General features: G+C 47.5%; 1 protein-coding gene across 1 annotated transcript; it reads right to left on the bottom strand.

Annotated features, from left to right (window-relative positions):
• Positions 1–4,211: 4,211 nt before the first annotated feature.
• LOC125506255 (U-box domain-containing protein 11-like) lies at positions 4,212–6,428 on the bottom strand. The gene has a single exon (XM_048671109.1). The coding sequence runs from the start codon at positions 6,075–6,077 to the stop codon at positions 4,479–4,481; it is 1,599 nt and encodes a 532-aa protein (XP_048527066.1). The 5' UTR covers positions 6,078–6,428; the 3' UTR covers positions 4,212–4,478.
• Positions 6,429–19,658: the final 13,230 nt, after the last annotated feature.

Below are 19,658 nucleotides of genomic sequence, written 5' to 3'. Positions count from 1 at the left end.
TGATCGGTTGGAGCGGTCAATTCCACTCACGTTGCGAGCATCAAAGTGTTCCTTCATCCGGTTTCAATAAGCATCTCTACTTTGATCACCTCCAACGGATGGATCCCTCGACACTTGCAACCAAGTATTGCATAGTAAGATGTCATCGGCGTTGGTGTAATTGCCCGCTCTTTCTTTCGGTGCGTCGACAATGCCCTCACCCTCCTCGTCCACCTCGAACTCATGGTCTTCAAAATGCATGTCATTGGTTTGAGACCAATGCGAATTGTTGGAGCCAACACCCATCGTTGACATGTATGCATCATCATTGAGACTACAAATTTTTTGCATAATGCAAATAAGCTATCTATATGTGACGAATGCATTCAAAAAATAAAAAAAATAAAAAGTTAGAATTTTTTCACCATGGAGGCATTTCGTCGAACATGTTGTGCGCGCCGGCCGCCGGCTCAACGAGTGAGCTTGCCGGCGCTTCGGCAGCCGCCGCGCCCGTCGCACGCCCCGCAAGCTTCTTCCTCCTCGCCTTGGAGGTGCCGGAGCCGTCCACCGCGTTGTTTTTCCTCGCCCTTCTTTGGTCGCGCCGCATTGGGGAGCTTTGAGGGGGAGGGGGCGGCGGCTCGAGCCGGCGCCGGCGCGACGCCACCTGCCACCGAGGTCATCCGCGGCGGCATGAAGAGGCCGCGCGCGAGGCCGCTGGTCGGAGGAGCTCCGGCGGAGGCAAGGCCAACGCTACCCGGGGGGGGGGGGGTGGGGGGGGGGGGGGGGGGGGGGGGGGGGGGTCGCAGCTATAGGACGGGGTGAGCGGGGTGCTGGCGCGTGCGTCCATGGGTGTGGGTCGCCGGCGCCGGCGCGCGCGGGGCTTTGAAGGGGGAGAAGAAGAGCGCAACGCGAGCGTCGAGTGTGCCGCGCGCGGAAGCGGGCGCCGCAAATACACCGCGCGAGGTATCGCTTCCTGCCGCGCGCCCAACTGGTTATACCGCGCGCGCGGTTATTGCGCGCCTGCTGGAGCCATCCGCCGGGTTGTGCGCGCTAAAGTGGGTATATTTACGGTGCGGCGCCTGTTTAGCGCGCCTGTTGGAGATGCTCTTACTAGAAGCAATATCGTGTGATTACCAACAGCATTACTCATGCATGGTTAAAACCCGCTACCAAAGAAAAATGCATGCAGGGTTTGTCAGATGCTGCACCCAAATCTGAATCTGACACGGCGATGCGATGCCCAAGCCATCTATTTCGGTTCATGAATGCGGCGCCAAACTGTTTTTGTTTGTTATACAGTACAACAAAAGAGGAAGAACAATCAGAAAAAGGTAAGGGTAACATGAGGGAGGGAGTGGGTACTCCCACTGAAGAACCGTGCACGGATCTATTCCTCTCTTTGAGAATTATTATTGCCAACCTGTAACCTTTCCTTTCAGAGAAAGTGCCCCCTGCAAGCCTGCCTCCCCTGAAATCAGCAGACCATAACTACGGAAAACACCCAATCCAGTGCCGACCTGACTGACCTCCAACAAGATGATCTTAGCCACAATCATTATATAGGATCCATATATTGATATGTAATGTCGCACTTGCCGGCTTTAATACATTTCATTTGATGGCTTGTTGCGATAGGACCTAGACAATGACCGTAATCAGTAGCAGGCTATACTCTGAACATCTTTTGTTCGTCAGGCAGACGCAAAACGGCCGGTTCGACGGTGAATGAAGATTGATTTCTTCACGTCAGAGATTAACTACAATCTTTTCCGTGTCCTTATTGGTTTTACGCACACTGACTAAAAACACTCACCATCTTCATCTAAATTCAGCGAGATCGATGTGTAGCTCTGTATATTCGCGCTTCGCTGGTGCTCTAGTCTTTGAACGGCTGCAGCTGCAAAGGCATAGCCAGTATCTGATGCTGAAAACATAAGGCAGTACTACAGAGCAGACTTACTTTCTCTGAGACTCCAAGTGTCTTCTTCTTTTCTCATTTTCCCCCTTTGTGGGGATTCAGAGCCCACTTGTTGACGCAGAATCAGGCGCCAAGTCGTGCTTATTACTACTCATCAGCGAGATTACGTGAGCACGTTACGCACACAGTTATTTATGATGCGGAGTAGGTCGTACACAAAATGCGGCTTGATTAGGGAGGCGACTCGTGAATGTGCGACGCGCGAGTAGAGTGGGTGCCGAGTCGTGCTCGAGTGTGCGTGCAATATTCGACATTTGGCAGCCAAATGCAGCAGGCAATGCCAATTCTTGGCGTCAAACCGGTGAAAATGACGCTCTGCGTGCCGTGATCTCGATCCCTGTAGAAGAGGCGGGAGACGTGGAGCGCTAGTCTCCCTTGCGCTTTGCGCGCGCGATTTGAAAACTGGAGCTTGCTTGAGCGTGGTCCTCTCATCATCACCAGGACTATGTGTACAGTAGTACACTACAGTAGGTGTATTAACTAGTTGATCAGCACCGGCCGTGCGTAGGTATGTACTACATGACGAAGGCGCCGTACGTCGTCGCCGGCCGCCCAACTAATCAAGCGAGTAGCAGTGCCTCGTGATGGGCTTGCTTATTCTGGCAGGCAGGTAACCGTTGGTTGCAGCAGAAAGAATTATGGTTGGAGCAGATTGCACGGAAGTGATGCACAATGGCGGCACCTCCCCGAATACTGTATGCAATTTTTATTTGCTGCAGGTTTGATTGCGGACCCAGGCAGCACTTGGGGCGCAAAGGGGGCGCCGGGCAAAATGAATTTGGCGCGAAACGTGGTGGACCTGCCGAGTCAGTGACTGTGCGACGCCTAGAATCTTTGTCGTCCTCGTTGCCTCGGTTTCCCACGGGAATCAATATGAAGGTTGCCGCCGCCAGTCAACCTTCTATTGATTCACGGGCGGCGTGGTGAAGGCGGCGTGCCCTCGAGGATATCGCCGCTCGGCGTCGTCATCCTCGACAATAGCGACGAGGAGACGCCCGGGCCGTCCAACCCCGTCCGCCATGGTGACCTAGGGCAGGGCTGCAGCAAGGACGGCGGCGACTACACCAACTTCTACAGGCTCCTCGGCATGTAGAAGGCTCAGAGTTTTTAGTTTATTTTTAAGTTATGTTTTAAGTTTGTACACATATCAATGAAAATGCCTGAATTTCTTTCAAATTTGTATCATTTTGTATGAAGTTTGGTTTTCAAAAAGCGCCATCTGGGTCAGCTTGAAGCGGCAGTTGGGAACCCGACCGCCTTCGTGGCGAAAAAAACGCCGGCTAACCCTCAGAAGGCGCTATTTTGGTCTCAGGGGCGCCGAATGGCTGGAGATGCTCTAATCACGGACGATCCGCGCCGTGACCGAGAAAGGGGGTGATAGATACCTCGGCATCGACTGATTGATCGTTTGATTGGCCATGTGGATGGGCAAGCAATAGCATGAGGGGGGTCACATGATGGACTAATCTACAGAGATCTCATCTCAGGGAAGGTTCAGGGCATCATTCTGCACGCCAGGTCAGGGAGAACATGCCACGCCATGCCGCTGTTCCCGCCCCCTGTCATTCTACTCCCTCTGTCTCAAAATATAAGAACATTTTTAACACTATATTATACTCGTGTCAAAAACATTCTTATATTATGGGACCAAGGAAGTAGTACATTTGTACCTGCAGGTCCGTCAGTGGCCACGTGACTGACTGCGCATCATGCACCCTTGAGTACATGATTATCAACAGTTGACCAGCACGGAGGTCGACCAGGGTTACGGATAACAATGCAGATCCTTGCATGGTTAGTCGTTGCAAGAGAAAGAAAATGCATGGAGGGTTCTTCAGATGCAATGCTACACCCACCCAAATCTGAATCTGACGCCGCGATGCGATGCCCACGCCATTTATGCCGGTTCATGAATGCGACTTTGCACACCAAAAAAGGAAGAACAATCTGGAAAGAGTAGCCTGAGCCCTGAGGGAGAGAGTGGGTATTCCCCTCTTTGGAAATCGTTGCCAACCTGTGGCATTTCCTTTCAGAGAAAGTGCCTGCTGCCTCCCTAGCAACCAGCTCATAACCACGGAAAACAACCTACTGCCGAGCTGACTGACCTCCAACAAGACGAGCTTAATTAACTCGAGACGTCGCAGTTGCCGGCATTAATACATTTCAGTTTGATGCGGTAGCACCTAGACAGACAATGACAGTGAGCCGAAGCAGGCCATATTCTCAACATCTTTTGTTCGTCAGACAGACACGATTGGTTCGACTGTGGATGCAGATTGATTTCTTCACATCAGAGATTAATTACAATCTTTCCCGTCTTCTTATTGGGTTCACGCACACTGACTAAAGGAAAACACTCATCATCGTCATCTAAATCTACGCTACCACTCGTATGAAAAACAGCAATATACAGAGATTCCTACAGAGAAAAAGCATGCCTGGACTGAGCTGAATCCGTGGCACATGCTGTACAAGGCAAGATGGATGATCCAAGTCGCAGGTCGGATGGATCGCCGTCATGTCATGTCCGGGGGAACACGCCGAGCATCCTGCCCCTGCCGAGGCACTCGGAGAGCTTCTTGGCGCCGTCCACCTCGGCGGCCAGCAGCGCCTGCACGAACCCGCACGCGCCGGCGGCCACCATCTGCTTCCGGCACCGCCGGGACTGCGACACGCCCAGCAGCACCGCCACGGGGAACCGCTTGTCGCCGCCCCGGACGGCCGGGTCCAGCAGCCGGACCACCTTCACGATGCCCATCTCCTCCTTCCGGAACAGCGCCCGGTAGCTGCCGCTCGCGGCGACCAGCGTGGCCAGCGCCCTCGCGGCCGCGTCCCTCTCGGCCACGGCCTTCGCCTCCAGCATCCACACCAGCCTCGGCATCGCCTCCCCGACCTCCTCCCTCGACTTGCCGCTGCCGACGTTGCAGAGCTCAGCCAGCGCCATGGCGGCCTCCGTGCGGGTGTTGGTGCTGTCGCTGCCCAGCGCGGCCACCACATGGCTGAGGAAGGTGGCGGACACGGCTATCTCGGCGATGACGCGGAAGGAGGCCATGTTGCGGAGCAGCCCGAACGCCGGCGCGAGGCCCGGCTCGTCGCCGCGGCACGAATCCAGGAAGTCCTTGACGCAGCCGAGGGCGCCTGCGTGGAACGCCTCGACCTTGAGGCTCTGGCCCTCGTCGCCGTCGCTGGCCGTTAGGTTCCGGAGGCAGCCGAGCGCGTGCTCCTGCGCCCGCGGGGTGCCGAGCGAGACGAGCTGCACGAGCAAGGGGATCGCGCCCTCGTCGCGGAACGCGGGCAGCAGGTCCGGGAACGCGGCGATGTTCCGGAGCACGCCCGCGGCAGCGGCCTGCGACGCCGGGGTGCCGGAGGCGCAGGCCACGAGGAGCGCGCCCACGCCTCCACGAGCCGACACAGTCGCCGCCGCGTCCCGCGACGAGGCGGTCAGCGGCTCCAGCGCGACGCACGCCTGCTCGGTGCTGGCGCCGCCGGACTCCAGCGCGCGGCAGAGGTGGGGCACGACGGTGCCCGACTCCTTGGCCAAGAACCTGCAAGTGGCCTCGGAGGACGCGAACGCGGCCAGCACGGACACGGCCTTGTCGCGGGTGGCCGGAAGGAGATCGCCGGAGTCGAGCATCGCGGCGACCGCAGACACAGCAGTGGCAGAGCACGACCCCGGCTGGGACGACCGGACAGATTCGGCGAGCGAGTCGAGCGCCGCGGCTCGGGAAACGGACGAGCCAAGCCGGAGGCGAGAGAGCAGGCCGTCGGACTCAGACCCATCGCCTTCGGCCGGGGAGACGAGCAGGCGCGCGTCGGCTGCGAGCTGGGAGAGCGAGGCGGCGGAGGAGGAGAGGAGCGAGACGGTGTGGAGGTGGCCGAGGGGAGGGCCACTGCAGACGGACATGAGAGCCGAGAGCGCGGACGCGAGGGGCGCGAGGAGCGGCGCGGAGGACGGGAAGGCGGGCTGCGAGAGGGAGGAAGAGAGCGACGAGACGGAGGCGGAGATGGACGGCCAGTGGCGGCGGAACGCCGGAGACAAAGCTGCCGCGGCTGGGAGCTCATCCAACAGGCGGAAGCACTCCGCGAGCGCGTCGCCGGTGGGCTCCGGGGGCGGTTGCATGGCGTGGTACTGGAGCGGAGACAAAAATGGGAAGGGAGACAAAATGGGAAGAGGAGCAAAGCCAAGCAGCTCGAACTGATGCTGTTCTCACCGATGAGGAATCAGGGAAGGCTGCCCGGCCGTCGCCGTCGTGCTACAACTGCCCCTGCCCGAGAAGACGTCCTCAACCAACGACCTAAAATTGGTTGGGTCAACACCATGGAGATGCAAGCACAAGGGAGACAAGTGGTGTTTTAAAAAAGAAACAAGTGAGAGAAGTGACCAACCAGTGAATGAAGGTCAAAACTCTAAAGGTTGAGTTTTTCAAAGGGATTGGTCATGGAAGTAGCTATGACATGGGGACACTCGTTGAGGTAGTAGTAATTTACCGAGTCCAACTTGTGAACTTCATGCAAGTGGCACGGTTTGTAAGACATTGTTAATCAGTTAATCAGACACGTATCTGGTTGCACTTGTGAGAGAGAAGAATTATCAGTGAAAGCTCATTGCTTGGGCTAAAATGCCTTCTTTGATGGATGCTTGCACCGCATTTAAGTTGCTCACTAGACACGAATGGTTCAATTTTTTCTGACCGAACTCGTAGGAATTTCTTCCAATAGAGTATTTTTTATAATTTTTCAAATTGTTATGTACAAAAGGTAAAACAAGGAGCTATGGTCTAAAACTATGAGCTAAATAACCGCACACACAAAAACAAAATGTGCTAAGGCTGCCTAGTCACCTCTTGAGAGGAAATTTTCGACAACAACGAAGAGCTCTAGTTGCAAAGATTGTGTGAAAGATCGGACCCATTCTGACAGAGCAACATATGAGTTCCTCTGGTGTAAACCAGGTTGGGCGTAACTCCTCTGGAGATGAACTGTTCGCGAGGATTCCAAATGGCCCAAGATATCAAGATGATAATGTCCATGGCGAAGGGCAAGTGAATCATTTGGTCTTAATTGGGAGAGTTGCTCCGGAATACTCGCTGGCAGAGATGGGCTTTAAGAAAACTTCCTGACAAAGAAGACCAATTAGGTCAAGAATAATGCCCTGCTTAGTAAATGATTGTTCAAACTTCTCACTGAGGATAGTGTTTGGCAAACCATGATGTGCAGTAAGTATTTAGGCCACAAGGATGCGTCTCATGCCTATTGGAAACCTGACAACTTGCACTTCCGGTTGGCCTAATGGCGGCAAAGAAACATTTTTTCAGCTTTGGATCCTTCGCGATAAAAGGACGGTTGGAGATTCATTTCTGGGAGGACATCTGGCTAAGAATGCTAGTTTCCGAGAACAATATCCATTCATGTGCATCATTGTTCGCGATAAGATTAATACTATTGCGCAAGTGCTCAGTTCATCCTTGCCAAATATTTCGTTTAGGAGGGATTTAATTGACCCTAGACTTATGTCGTGGCAAATCTTCATACTCGGCTTAAGGAGATGAGTGCAAATAATGAACAAAGCATTATTCTCAATCCTAGAGTAAATATCAATTCAACTTCATACTCGGCTTCAGGAGCAGATGATGGAAGCATAGTCCTTAATGGGTGGAGAAAGTTAGTCGACGTATACAACATGGATATTGGAGATAGGATGATCTCCATGCTCCACCATGGACTTGCAGGGAATTTCCTCTTCCTCGGTTTCATTGTTGTTGAACCAGATGAGGAGTAGTTTTGCTTTTCTATCGTGTTGCCTCATGATCCTCCACCTTTGCAAGGCATGTTTTATGCTAGTGTTGGTACTGATGTGCTGATGATGCACACGTATGTTCTAAGGTGAAACCTTTTAAGAAATCATGACATTTTGTAGTATTGCCATTAGTTTTCTTACATTGAAACAGCATGAGAGGCTCCTACTGTGTAATTGAATTAAACAATAGAGAGTGTTTACAATTATATTTTTATGTACAAGGCCCCACAGCCAGCCCTGAGGATTCTGGGAGTAGCAGCTAATGTCAAGAAAAAGCTCCCAGAAGGAAAAAAATTAAAACAAATTTACAAAGAGGCCTCTTTAGCTCTATGAGATAGCAACAGAAGATTTGTCTTGAATCTTTGTCTCCAAGAGGCCTCACTTGGTGGGATCCTTCTAAAAATTTTGTTGTTTCTTTCTTTCTTTCCAAATGCTCCAATCTACCGCCAAGAAAATTTCTATGAATAAGGGCTTATGCCACTCTCTTTTGGCACGATCAATCATTCGTAGACGGCAAGTAGAGGGAGACCAAGTTATGTTTAGGGTGTCCCAACACTTCTTGCTAAAGGGGCAGGTGAAGATCATATGATTGATGGTTTTTTACGAACCGATTAAGAAACCGAGAAGTCTAGATTATGGAGACTCTCTAAGTTTTTCTCTGATTTCCTGTGTTTGTACTACTTCACTTTAGACCCGACATATTGTATGTATTCTTCGCCCTTATTTTAAGTTCAAAGAATCTGCCTTCACCCTTCGCGCGTGTAGGTCATACAGGAGGCAGTCACCGTCATCCTCCCCAATGTTGTAGTGATGCATTTGAGCATGTTACTTTGTGGTGAGCCTATCATGCAAGATCAGCCATCCAAAGACTTTCGGTTTCATGGTGCCTTTAGATTTCCAAAGCCAAGTGAATGCTTGGTGTGTGCGAGCCCCCATAAAGACAAATTGGTAGTATTTGCTGGCGTTGAAGTCGGTGGCGCCCCAGGAGTAAAACCACACATCATGGTCCACAGTTATGGGTTGCGTGCATACCATGGTGATCTTGAGGTTTTGCACTTCTTCATAGGCCGAAGGCGATAGCGGGAGATGGAACGCATCCTACAGTGTCATGCACCCCAAGAAACTCTCAACCGAATCATCTTCATGTTCGACAAAGGAGAAGGCTCGTGGATGTTTTGCCGCATCTATGTCATCAAGCCAAAGATCTTTCCAAAAGAGCGTCTTCCTGCCAGATACCACGATGACCTTTGAAATTCCACGGTATATCGAAGATAGCTTGAGTATGTCACGCCACCATGGAGATCCAATAGGGTTGGGTGCACAAGGAACCTTTTGGTTGTAATATGTGTCCCATGTGAGTTGCACCAAGGGATGTCAAGTTTATAAAATTTGTGGAGGAACTTGAGTAGTAGCGCCTCATTTTGAGTGTTGAGATCAAGGACCCCCAAACCGCCACACTCTTTAGGTATGCATACCATTTTCCATGCATCGAGTTACATTTTTCCCCTTGGTCCGTTTTCTTTATCCAAAGGCATCTTCGATGAATTTTTCCCAGTATTTCAATGAGTTTTGGGGGGAACCTGAAGGTGCACATGGCTTATATCAAGAGCGATGTTATTGTTGAATTGGGGAGCGTGAGCTTCCCTCGATAGGACACCATGGACAGTGTAGAGGTAAGGTGATGTTCAGCGTGACAAAACGAGTGGCATAAGGTCCTGGATAGTTGGGCGATTGGTACCAAGCGGAAGGTCAAGGTAAGTGAACGACATGGATCCAATTTTGCAGCCAGAGATGTCGGTGATGTTGTTGCTCAGGTCACTGTCCATATTGATGGGATCAATGTTGACTTATGAAAGTTTAATCGTGAGTCTGATGGAAGTCGCATAGTCAGTGAGGATGTCCTTGATTTTTTTATTGGGTGACACATGCAGGTAGAGCGATGTCATCCGCATATTGAATAAGGGAAGTCCATTTGTCTGGAGCTTGGAAAAGGTAGTTGTATATCTCCTCTTCTAAAGGTGTTGTTGATGGATTCCTGAAGGAGTTCAGTAGCTAGAACAAAGATTAGAGGGGACAAGGGGTCTCCTTGGCTCACACCCCTTCTGCAATGGAACTGCCTTTCAGGTACTCAGTTGAGGAGGATGGAAGATTTCCCAGTGGAGAAGATGGTCTTAATCCATTATAACCAATGATCATTGAAACCCATGTGTTTCATAATGTCAAGCATAGCCATGTGTTCAATCGTATCGAAAGCTTTGGCAAAATCCAGTTTTAGTAGAACAATGTTTTTCTTCGATGTTTGGCATTGATGTATATATTGTAATGACCAAGCTAAGCAATCTTGTATGGATCACCCCTTCAGGAAGTCGTACTGATTCTTGAGAATGATTTGCAGGATATCCTTTTGGAGTCGGTTGGAAAGAAGCTTTATTATCACTTTTAAGCAACAATTTAGTAGTGTGATGGGGCGACAATCGTTGACTATTTCAGGATAGTCTTTGGAATGAGTGTGATCAGTCCATAGTTGGTGCTCTCAAGGTTGAGGGCACCTACATCGAATTGGTTGCAAAGCTCATAGAAATCATCTTCGATGATGTGCCATCAAGCTTTTAGGAAAATCCCACTAAACCCGTCAAGAGGTGTACGATTGCCGACATTTCGTTGATGATTGCATCAATTTTCTGCCTCTGTGAAGGGTTATGTAAGCATGTCAAGTCCCGGGTTTTTCTTATTAAGAATGGTAAGTTCAAATTCATCTTGGCGCGCGGGGGGGGGGTGCCCAATCTGTCATTGTAGGTTTGAAAAAGTAGTGCTTCTTTCCATGTGTGCTTATTGTATTTCTTGTTGGAAATATGCCCTAGAGGCAATAATAAAATGGTTATTATTATATTTCCTTATTCATGATAATTGTCTATTGTTCATGCTATAATTTTGTTATCCGGAAATCGTAATACATGTGTGAATATATAGACCACAACATGTCCCTAGTAAGCCTCTAGATGACTAGCTCGTTGATCAATAGATGGTTACGGTTTCCTGACCATGGACATTGGATGTCATTGATAACAGGATCACATCATTAGGAGAATGATGTGATGGCCAAGACCCAATCGTAAGCATAGCACAAGATCGTGTAGTTCGTTTGCTAGAGCTTTTCTAAGTGTCAAGTATCATTTCCTTAGACCATGAGATTGTGCAACTCCCGGATACCGTAGGAGTGCTTTGGGTGTGCCAAACGTCACAACATAACTGGGTGGCTATAAAGGTACACTACAGGTATCTCCGAAAGTGTCTGTTGGGTTGGCATGAATCGAGACTGGGATTTGTCACTCCGTATGATGGAGAGGTATCTCTGGGCCCACTCGGTAATGCATCATCACAATGAGCTCAGTGTGACTAAGTAGTTGGTCACGGGATGATGTGTTACGGAACGAGTAAAGTGACTTGCCAGTAACGAGATTGGACAAGGTATTGGGATACCGACGATCGAATCTCGGGCAAGTAACGTACCGATTGACAAAGGGAATTGAATACGGGATTGATTGAATCCTCGACATCGTGGTTCATCCGATGAGATCATCATGGAATATGTGGGAGCCAACATGGGTATCCAGATCTTGCTGTTGGTTATTGGTCGGAGAGTTGTCTCGGTCATGTCTGCATGGTTCCCGAACCCGTAGGGTCTACACACTTAAGGTTCGGTGACGCTAGGGTTGTAGAGACATTAGTATGCGGTAACCCGAAAGTTGTTCGGAGTCCCGGATGAGATCCCGTACATCACGAGGAATTCCGGAATGGCCCGGAGGTAAAGATTTATATATAGAAAGACCAGTTTCGGCCACCGAGAAAGTTTCGGGGGTCACCGGTATTGTACCGGGACCACCGGAAGGGTCCCGGGGGTCCACCGGGTGGGGCCACCTATCCCGGAGGTCCCCATGGGCTGAAGTGGGAAGGGAACCAGCCCCTGGTGGGCTGGTGCGCCCCCCTTGGGCCTCCCCCTGCGCCTAGGGTTAGAAACCCTAGGGGTGGGGGCGCCTCCACTTGGCTTGGGGGCCAAGCCACCCCCTTGGCCGCCGCCCCCCCCCCCCCCCATCTAGATGGGATCTCGAGGGGCCGGCGCCCCCCTGGCCCTATATATAGTGGAGGGGAGGGAGGGCAGCCGCACCCAAGTCCCTGGCGCCTCCCTCTCCCTCCGTGACACCTCTCCCTCTCGTTGGTGCTTGGCGAAGCCCTGCCAAGATCCCGCTGCTTCCACCACCACGCCGTCGTGCTGCTGGATCTCCATCAACCTCTCCTCTCCCCTTGCTGGATCAAGAAGGAGGAGACTTCTCTCCCAACCGTACGTGTGTTGAACGCGGAGGTGCCGTCCGTTCGGTGCTCGGTCATCGGTGATTTGGATCACGACGAGTACGACTCCATCAACCCTGTTCTCTTGAACGCTTATGCTCGCGATCTACAAGGGTATGTAGATGCACTCCTCTTCCCCTCGTTGCTAGATGACTCCATAGATTGATCTTGGTGATGCGTAGAAATTTTTTAAATTTCTGCTACGTTCCCCAACAGTGGCATCATGAGCTAGGTCTATGCGTAGTTTCTATGCACGAGTAGAACACAAGTTGTTGTGGGCGTTGATTTTGTCAATTTACTTGCCGTTACTAGTCTTATCTTGATTCGACGGCATCGTGGGATGAAGCTGAAGAAAATATGCCCTAGAGGCAATAATAAAGTTATTATTTATTTCCTTATATCATGATAAATGTTTATTATTCATGCTAGAATTGTATTAACCGGAAACATAATACATGTGTGAATACATAGACAAACAGAGTGTCACTAGTATGCCTCTACTTGACTAGCTTGTTAATCAAAGATGGTTATGTTTCCTAACCATGGACGAAAGAGTTGTTATTTGATTAACGGGATCACATCATTAGTTGAATGATCTGATTGACATGACCCATTCCATTAGCTTAGCACCCGATCGTTTAGTATGTTGCTATTGCTTTCTTCATGACTTATACATGTTCCTATGACTATGAGATTATGCAACTCCCGTTTGCCGGAGGAACACTTTGGGTGCTACCAAACGTCACAACGTAACTGGGTGATTATAAAGGAGCACTACAGGTGTCTCCAAAGGTACATGTTGGGTTGGCGTATTTCGAGATTAGGATTTGTCACTCCGATTGTCGGAGAGGTATCTCTGGGCCCTCTCGGTAATGCACATCACATAAATCCTTGCAAGCATTACAACTAATATGTTAGTTGTGAGATGATGTATTACAGAACGAGTAAAGAGACTTGCCGGTAACGAGATTGAACTAGGTATTGGATACTGATGATCGAATCTCGGGCAAGTAACATACCGATGACAAAGGGAACAACGTATGTTGTTATGCGGTCTGACCGATAAAGATCTTCGTAGAATATGTAGGAGCCAATATGGGCATCCAGGTCCCGCTATTGGTTATTGACCGGAGACATGTCTCGGTCATGTCTACATTGTTCTCGAACCCGTAGGGTCCGCACGCTTAAGGTTACGATGACAGTTATATTATGAGTTTATGCATTTTGATGTACCGAAGGTTGTTCGGAGTCCCGGATGTGATCACGGACATGACGAGGAGTCTCGAAATGGTCGAGACATAAAGATTGACATATTGGAAGCCTATGTTTGGATATCGAAAGTGTTCCGGGTGAAATCGGGATTTTACCGGAGTACCGGGAGGTTACCGGAATCCCCCGGGAGCCATATGGGCCTTAATGGGCTTTAGTGGAAAGGAGAAAGGGGCAGCCCAAGGTGGCCGTGCGCCTCCCCCCTCCCCTAGTCCTATTAGGACTAGGAGAGGTGGCCGGCCCCCCTCTCTCTCTTTCCCCCTCGGGGAATCCTAGTCCAACTAGGATTGGGGGGGAGTCCTACTCCCGGTAGGAGTAGGACTCCTCCTGCGCCCTCCTCCTGGCCGGCGGCCCCCTCTCCCTTGGCTCCTTTATATACTGAGGCAGAGGCACCCCAGAAACACACAAGTTGATCCACGTGATCTATTCCTTAGCCGTGTGCGGTGCCCCCAGCCACCATATTCCTCGATAATACTGTAGCGGAGTTTAGGCGAAGCCCTGCTGCAGTAGTACATCAAGATCGTCACCACGCCGTCGTGCTGACGGAACTCTTCCCCGACACTTTGCTGGATCGGAGTCCGGGGATCGTCATCAAGCTGAACGTGTGCTCGAACTCGGAGGTGTCGTAGTTTCGGTGCTTGATCGGTTGGATCGTGAAGACATACGACTACTTCCTCTATGTTGTGTCAACGCTTCCGCAGTCGGTCTGCGTGGGTACGTAGACAACACTCTCCCCTCTCGTTGCTATGCATCACATGATCTTGCGTGTGCGTAGGAATTTTTTTGAAATTACTACGAAACCCAACAGTGGTATCAGAGCCTAGGTTTTATATGTTGATGTTATATGCACGAGTAGAACACAAGTGAGTTGTGGGCGATATAAGTCATACTGCTTACCAGCATGTCATACTTTGGTTCGGCGGTATTGTTGGATGAAGCGGTCCGGACCGACATTACGCGTACACTTACGCGAGACCGGTTCTCCCGACGTGCTTTGCACATAGGTGGCTTGCGGGTGACAGTTTCTCCAACTTTAGTTGAACCGAGTGTGGCTACGCCCGGTCCTTGCGAAGGTTAAAACAGCACCAACTTGACAAACTATCGTTGTGGTTTTTGATGCGTAGGTAAGATTGGTTCTTGCTTAAGCCTGTAGCAGCCACGTAAAACTTGCAACAACAAAGTAGAGGACGTCTAACTTATTTTTGCAGGGCATGTTGTGATGTGATATGGTCAAAACGTGATGAGATATAAGTTGTTGTATGAGATGATCATGTTTTGTTAAAGTTATCGGCAACTGGCAAAAGCCTTATGGTTGTCTCTTTATTGCATAAGATGCAAGCGCCAAATAATTGCTTTACTTTATCGCTATGCGATAGCAATAGTTGCAAGAGCAATAGTTGGCGAGACGACCGTGTGACGACACATTGATATAGATCAAGATGATGGAGATCATGATGTCATGCCGGTGACGATAGAGATCATGACAGTACTTTGGAGATGGAGATCAAAGGCGCAAGATGATGATGGCCATATCATGTCACATATTTTGATTGCATATGATGTTTATCTTTTATACATCTTATTTTGCTTAGTTTGACGGTAGCATTTTAAGATGATCTCTCACTAATTATCAAGAAGTGTTCTCCCTGAGTATGCACCGTTGCGAAAGTTCTTCGTGCTGAGACACCACGTGATGATCGGGTGTGATAGGCTCTACGTTCAAATACAACGGGTGCAAAACAGTTGCACACGCGGAATACTCAGGTTATACTTGACGAGCCAAGCATATACAGATATGGCCTCGGAACACGGAGACCGAAAGGTCGAGCGTGAATCATATAGTAGATATGATCAACATAGTGATGTTCACCAATGAAACTACTCCATCTCACATGATGATCGGACATGGTTTAGTTGATTTGGATCACGTGATCACTTAGAGGATTAGAGGGATGTCTATCTAAGTGGGAGTTCTTAAGTAATATGATTAAATTGAACTTAAATTTATCATGAACTTAGTCCTGGTTGTATTTTGCAAATTATGTTGTAGATCAATAGCTCGCGTTGTTGCTTCCCTGTGTTTATTTTGATATGTTCCTAGAGAAAATTGTGTTGAAAGATGTTAGTAGCAAAGATGCGGATTGGATCCGTGATCTGAGGTTTATCCTCATTGCTGCATAGAAGAATTATGTCCTTGATGCACCGCTAGGTGACGGACCTATTGTAGGAGCAGATGCAGATGTTATGAACGTTTGGCTAGCTCAATATGATGACTACTTGATAGTTTAGTGCACCATGCTTAATGGCTTAGAATCGGGACTTCAAAGACGTTTTGAACGTCATGGAGCATATGAGATGTTCCAGGAGTTGAAGTTAATATTTCAAGCAAATACCCGAGTTGAGAGATATGAAGTCTCCAACAAGTTCTATAGCCAAAAGATGGAGGAGAATCGCTCAACTAGTGAGCATGTGCTCAGATTGTCTGAGTACTACAATCGCTTGAATCAAGTGGGAGTTAATCTTCCAGATAAGATAGTGATTGACAGAATTCTCTAGTCACCATCACCAAGTTAGTAGAACTTCGTGATGAACTATGATATGCAAGGGATAACGGAAACGATTCCCAAGCTCTTCGTAATGCGGAAATTGACGAAGTTAGAAATCGAGAAAAACATCAAGTGTTGATGGTAGACAAGACCACTAGTTTCAAGAAAAGGGCAGAGGGAAGAAGGGGAACTTCAAGAAGAACATCAAGCAAGTTGCTGCTCAAGTGAAGAAGCCCAAGTCTGGTCCTAAGCCTGAGACTAAGTGTTTCTACTGCAAAGGGACTGGTCACTGGAAGCGGAACTACCCCAAGTGATTGGCAGATAAGAAGGATGGCAAAGTGAACATAAGTATATTTGATATACATGTTATTGATGTGTACTTTACTAGTGTTTATAGCAACCCCTCAGTATTTGATACTAGTTCAGTTGCTAAGATTAGTAACTCGAAACGGGAGTTGCAGAATAAACAGAGACTAGTTAAGGGTGAAGTGACGATGTGTGTTGGAAGTGGTTCCAAGATTGATATGATCATCATCGCACACTCCCCTATACTTTCGGGATTAGTGTTGAACCTAAATAAGTGTTATTTGGTTTTTGCGTTGAGCATGAATATGATTTGATCATGTTTATTGCAATACGGTTATTCATTAAAGTCAGAGAATAATTATTGTTCTGTTTACATGAATAAAACCTTATATGGTTACACACCCAATGGAAATAGTTCGTTGGATCTCGATCGTAGTGATACACATAATCATAATATTGAAACCAAAAGATGCAAAGTTAATAATGATAGTGCAACTTATTTGTGGCACTACCGTTTAGGTCATATTGGTGTAAAGCGCATGAAGAAACTCCATGCTGATGGACTTTTGGAATCACTTGATTATGAATCAGTTGATGCTTGCGAACCATGCCTCATGGGAAAGATGACTAAGACTCCGTTCTTTGGAACAATGGAGCGAGCAACAGATTTTTTGGAAATCATACATACTGATGTATTTGGTCCGATGAATATTGAGGCTCGCGACAGGTATCATTATTTTCTGATCTTCACAGATGATTTGAGCAGATATGAGTATATCTACTTGATGAAATATAAGTCTGAAACATTTGAAAAGTTCAAAGAATTTCAGAGTGAAGTGAAAAATCATCGTAACAAGAAAATAAAGTTTCGACGATCTGATCGTAGAGAAGAGTATTTGAGTTACGAGTTTGGCCTTCAGTTAAAAACAATGTGAAATAGTTTCACTACTCACGCCACCTGGAACACCACAATGTAATGGTGTGTCCGAATGTCATAACCGTACGTTATTAGATATGGTGCGATCTATGATGTATCTTACAGATCTACTACTATCGTTTTGGGGTTATGCATTAGAGACAGCTGCATTCACGTTAAATAGGGCACCATCTAAATCCATTGAGACGACACCGTATGAACTATGGTTTGGCAAGAAACCTAAGCTGTCGTTTCTTAAAGTTTGAGGTTGCAATGCTTATGTGAAAAAGTTTCAACCTGATAAGCTCAAACCCAAATCAGAGAAATGTGTCTTCATAGGATATCCAAAGGAAACTATTGGATACACCTTCTATCACAGATCCGAAGGCAAGACTTTTGTTGCTAAATTCGGAAACTTTCTAGAGAAGGAGTTTCTCTCGAAAGAAGTGAGTGGGAAGAAAGTAGAAAACTTGATAAGGTAATTGTACCTTCTCCCTTATTGGAAAGTAGTTCATCACAAAAATCTGTTCTTGTGACTACTACACCAATTAGTGAGGAAGCTAATGATGATGATCATGTAACTTCAGATCAAGTTACTACCGAATCTCGTAGGTAAACCAGAGTGAGATCCGCACCAGAGTGGTACGGTAATCCTGTTCTGGAGGTCATGTTACTTGACCATGACGAACCTACGAACTATGAGGAAGCGATGATGAGCCCAGATTCCGCGAAATGGTTAGAGGCCATGAAATCTGAGATATGATCCATGTATGAGAACAAAGTTTGGACTTTGGTTGACTTGCCCGATGATCGGCAAGCAATTGAGAATAAATGGATCTTCAAGAGGAAGACGGACGCTGATAGTAGTGTTACTATCTAAAAAGCTAGAATTGTCGCAAAAGGTTTCGACAAGTTCAAGGTGTTGACTACGATGAGAGCTTCTCACTCGTATCTATGCTTGAGTCTGTCCGAATCATGTTAGTAATTACCGCATTTTATGAAATCTGGCAAATGGATAAACAAAACTGCATTCCTTAATGGATTTATTAAGAGTTGTATATGATGCAACCAGAAGGTTTTGTCAATCCGAAAGGTGCTAACAAAATGTGCAAGCTCCAGCGATCCATCTGTGGACTGGTGCAAGCATTTCGGAGTTGGAATATACGCTTTGATGAGTTGATCAAAGCATATAGTTTTATACAGACTTGCGGTGAAGCCTGTATTTACAAGAAAGTGAGTGGGAGCACTACATCATTTCTGATAAATATATGTGTATGACATATTGTTGATCGGAAATAATGTAGAATTATTCTGCAAAGCATAAAGGAGTGTTTGAAAGGAGTTTTTCAAAGAAATACCTCGGTAAAGCTGCTTACATATTGAGCATCAAGATCTATAGAGATAGATCAAGACGCTTGATAAGTTTTTTCAATGAGTACATACCTTGACAAGATTTTGAAGTAGTTCAAAATGGAACAGTCAAAGAAAGAGTTCTTGCCTGTGTTGCAAGGTGTGAAATTGAGTAAGACTCAAAGCCCGACCATGGCAGAAGATAGAAATAGAATGAAAGTCATTCCCTATGCCTCAGCCATAGGTTCTATAAAGTATGCCATGCTGTGTACCAGATCTATTGTATACCCTACACTGTGTTAAGCAAGGGAGTACAATAGTGATCTAGGAGTAGATCACTGGACAGCGGTCAGAATTATCCTTAGTGAAATAAGGATATGTTTCTCGATTATGGACGTGACAAAAAGGTTCGTCGTAAAGGGTTACGCCGATGCAAGTTTTGACACTAATCTAGATGACTCTAAGTCTCGGTCTAGATACATATTGAAAGTGGGAGCAATTATCTAGAGTAGCTCCATGCAGAGCATTGTTGACATAGAAATTTGTAAAATACATGTGGATCTGAATATGGCAGACCCGTTGACTAAGATTCTCTCACAAGCAAAACATGATCACACCTTAGTACTCTTTGGGTGTTAATCACATAGCGATGTGAACTAGATTACTGAATCTAGTAAACCCTTTGGGTGTTGGTCACATGGCGATGTGAACTATGGGTGTTAATCACATGATGATGTGAACTATCGATGTTAATCACATGGTGATGTGATCTAGATTATTGACTCTAGTGCAAGTGGGAGACTGAAGGAAATATGCCCTAGAGGCAATAATAAAGTTATTATTTATTTCCTTATATCATGATAAATGTTTATTATTCATGCTAGAATTGTATTAACCGGAAACATAATACATGTGTGAATACATAGACAAACAGAGTGTCACTAGTATGCCTCTACTTGACTAGCCTGTTGATCAAAGATGGTTATGTTTCCTAACCATGGACAAAGAGTTGTTATTTGATTAACGGGATCACATCATTAGTTGAATGGATCTGATTGACATGACCCATTCCATTAGCTTAGCACCCGATCGTTTAGTATGTTGCTATTGCTTTCTTCATGACTTATACATGTTCCTATGACTATGAGATTATGCAACTCCCGTTTGCCG

Source organism: Triticum urartu, chromosome 5, assembly GCF_003073215.2.
Source record: "Triticum urartu cultivar G1812 chromosome 5, Tu2.1, whole genome shotgun sequence".
Taxonomy (NCBI): Eukaryota; Viridiplantae; Streptophyta; class Magnoliopsida; order Poales; family Poaceae; genus Triticum; species Triticum urartu.
This window is presented reverse-complemented; position numbering and strand designations above follow the sequence as displayed.

Excerpts from the sequence above, each read along its gene's own strand:
- LOC125506255 (XM_048671109.1), bottom strand. The coding sequence starts at position 6,077 with ATGCAACCGCCCCCGGAGCCCACCGGCGACGCGCTCGCGGAGTGCTTC.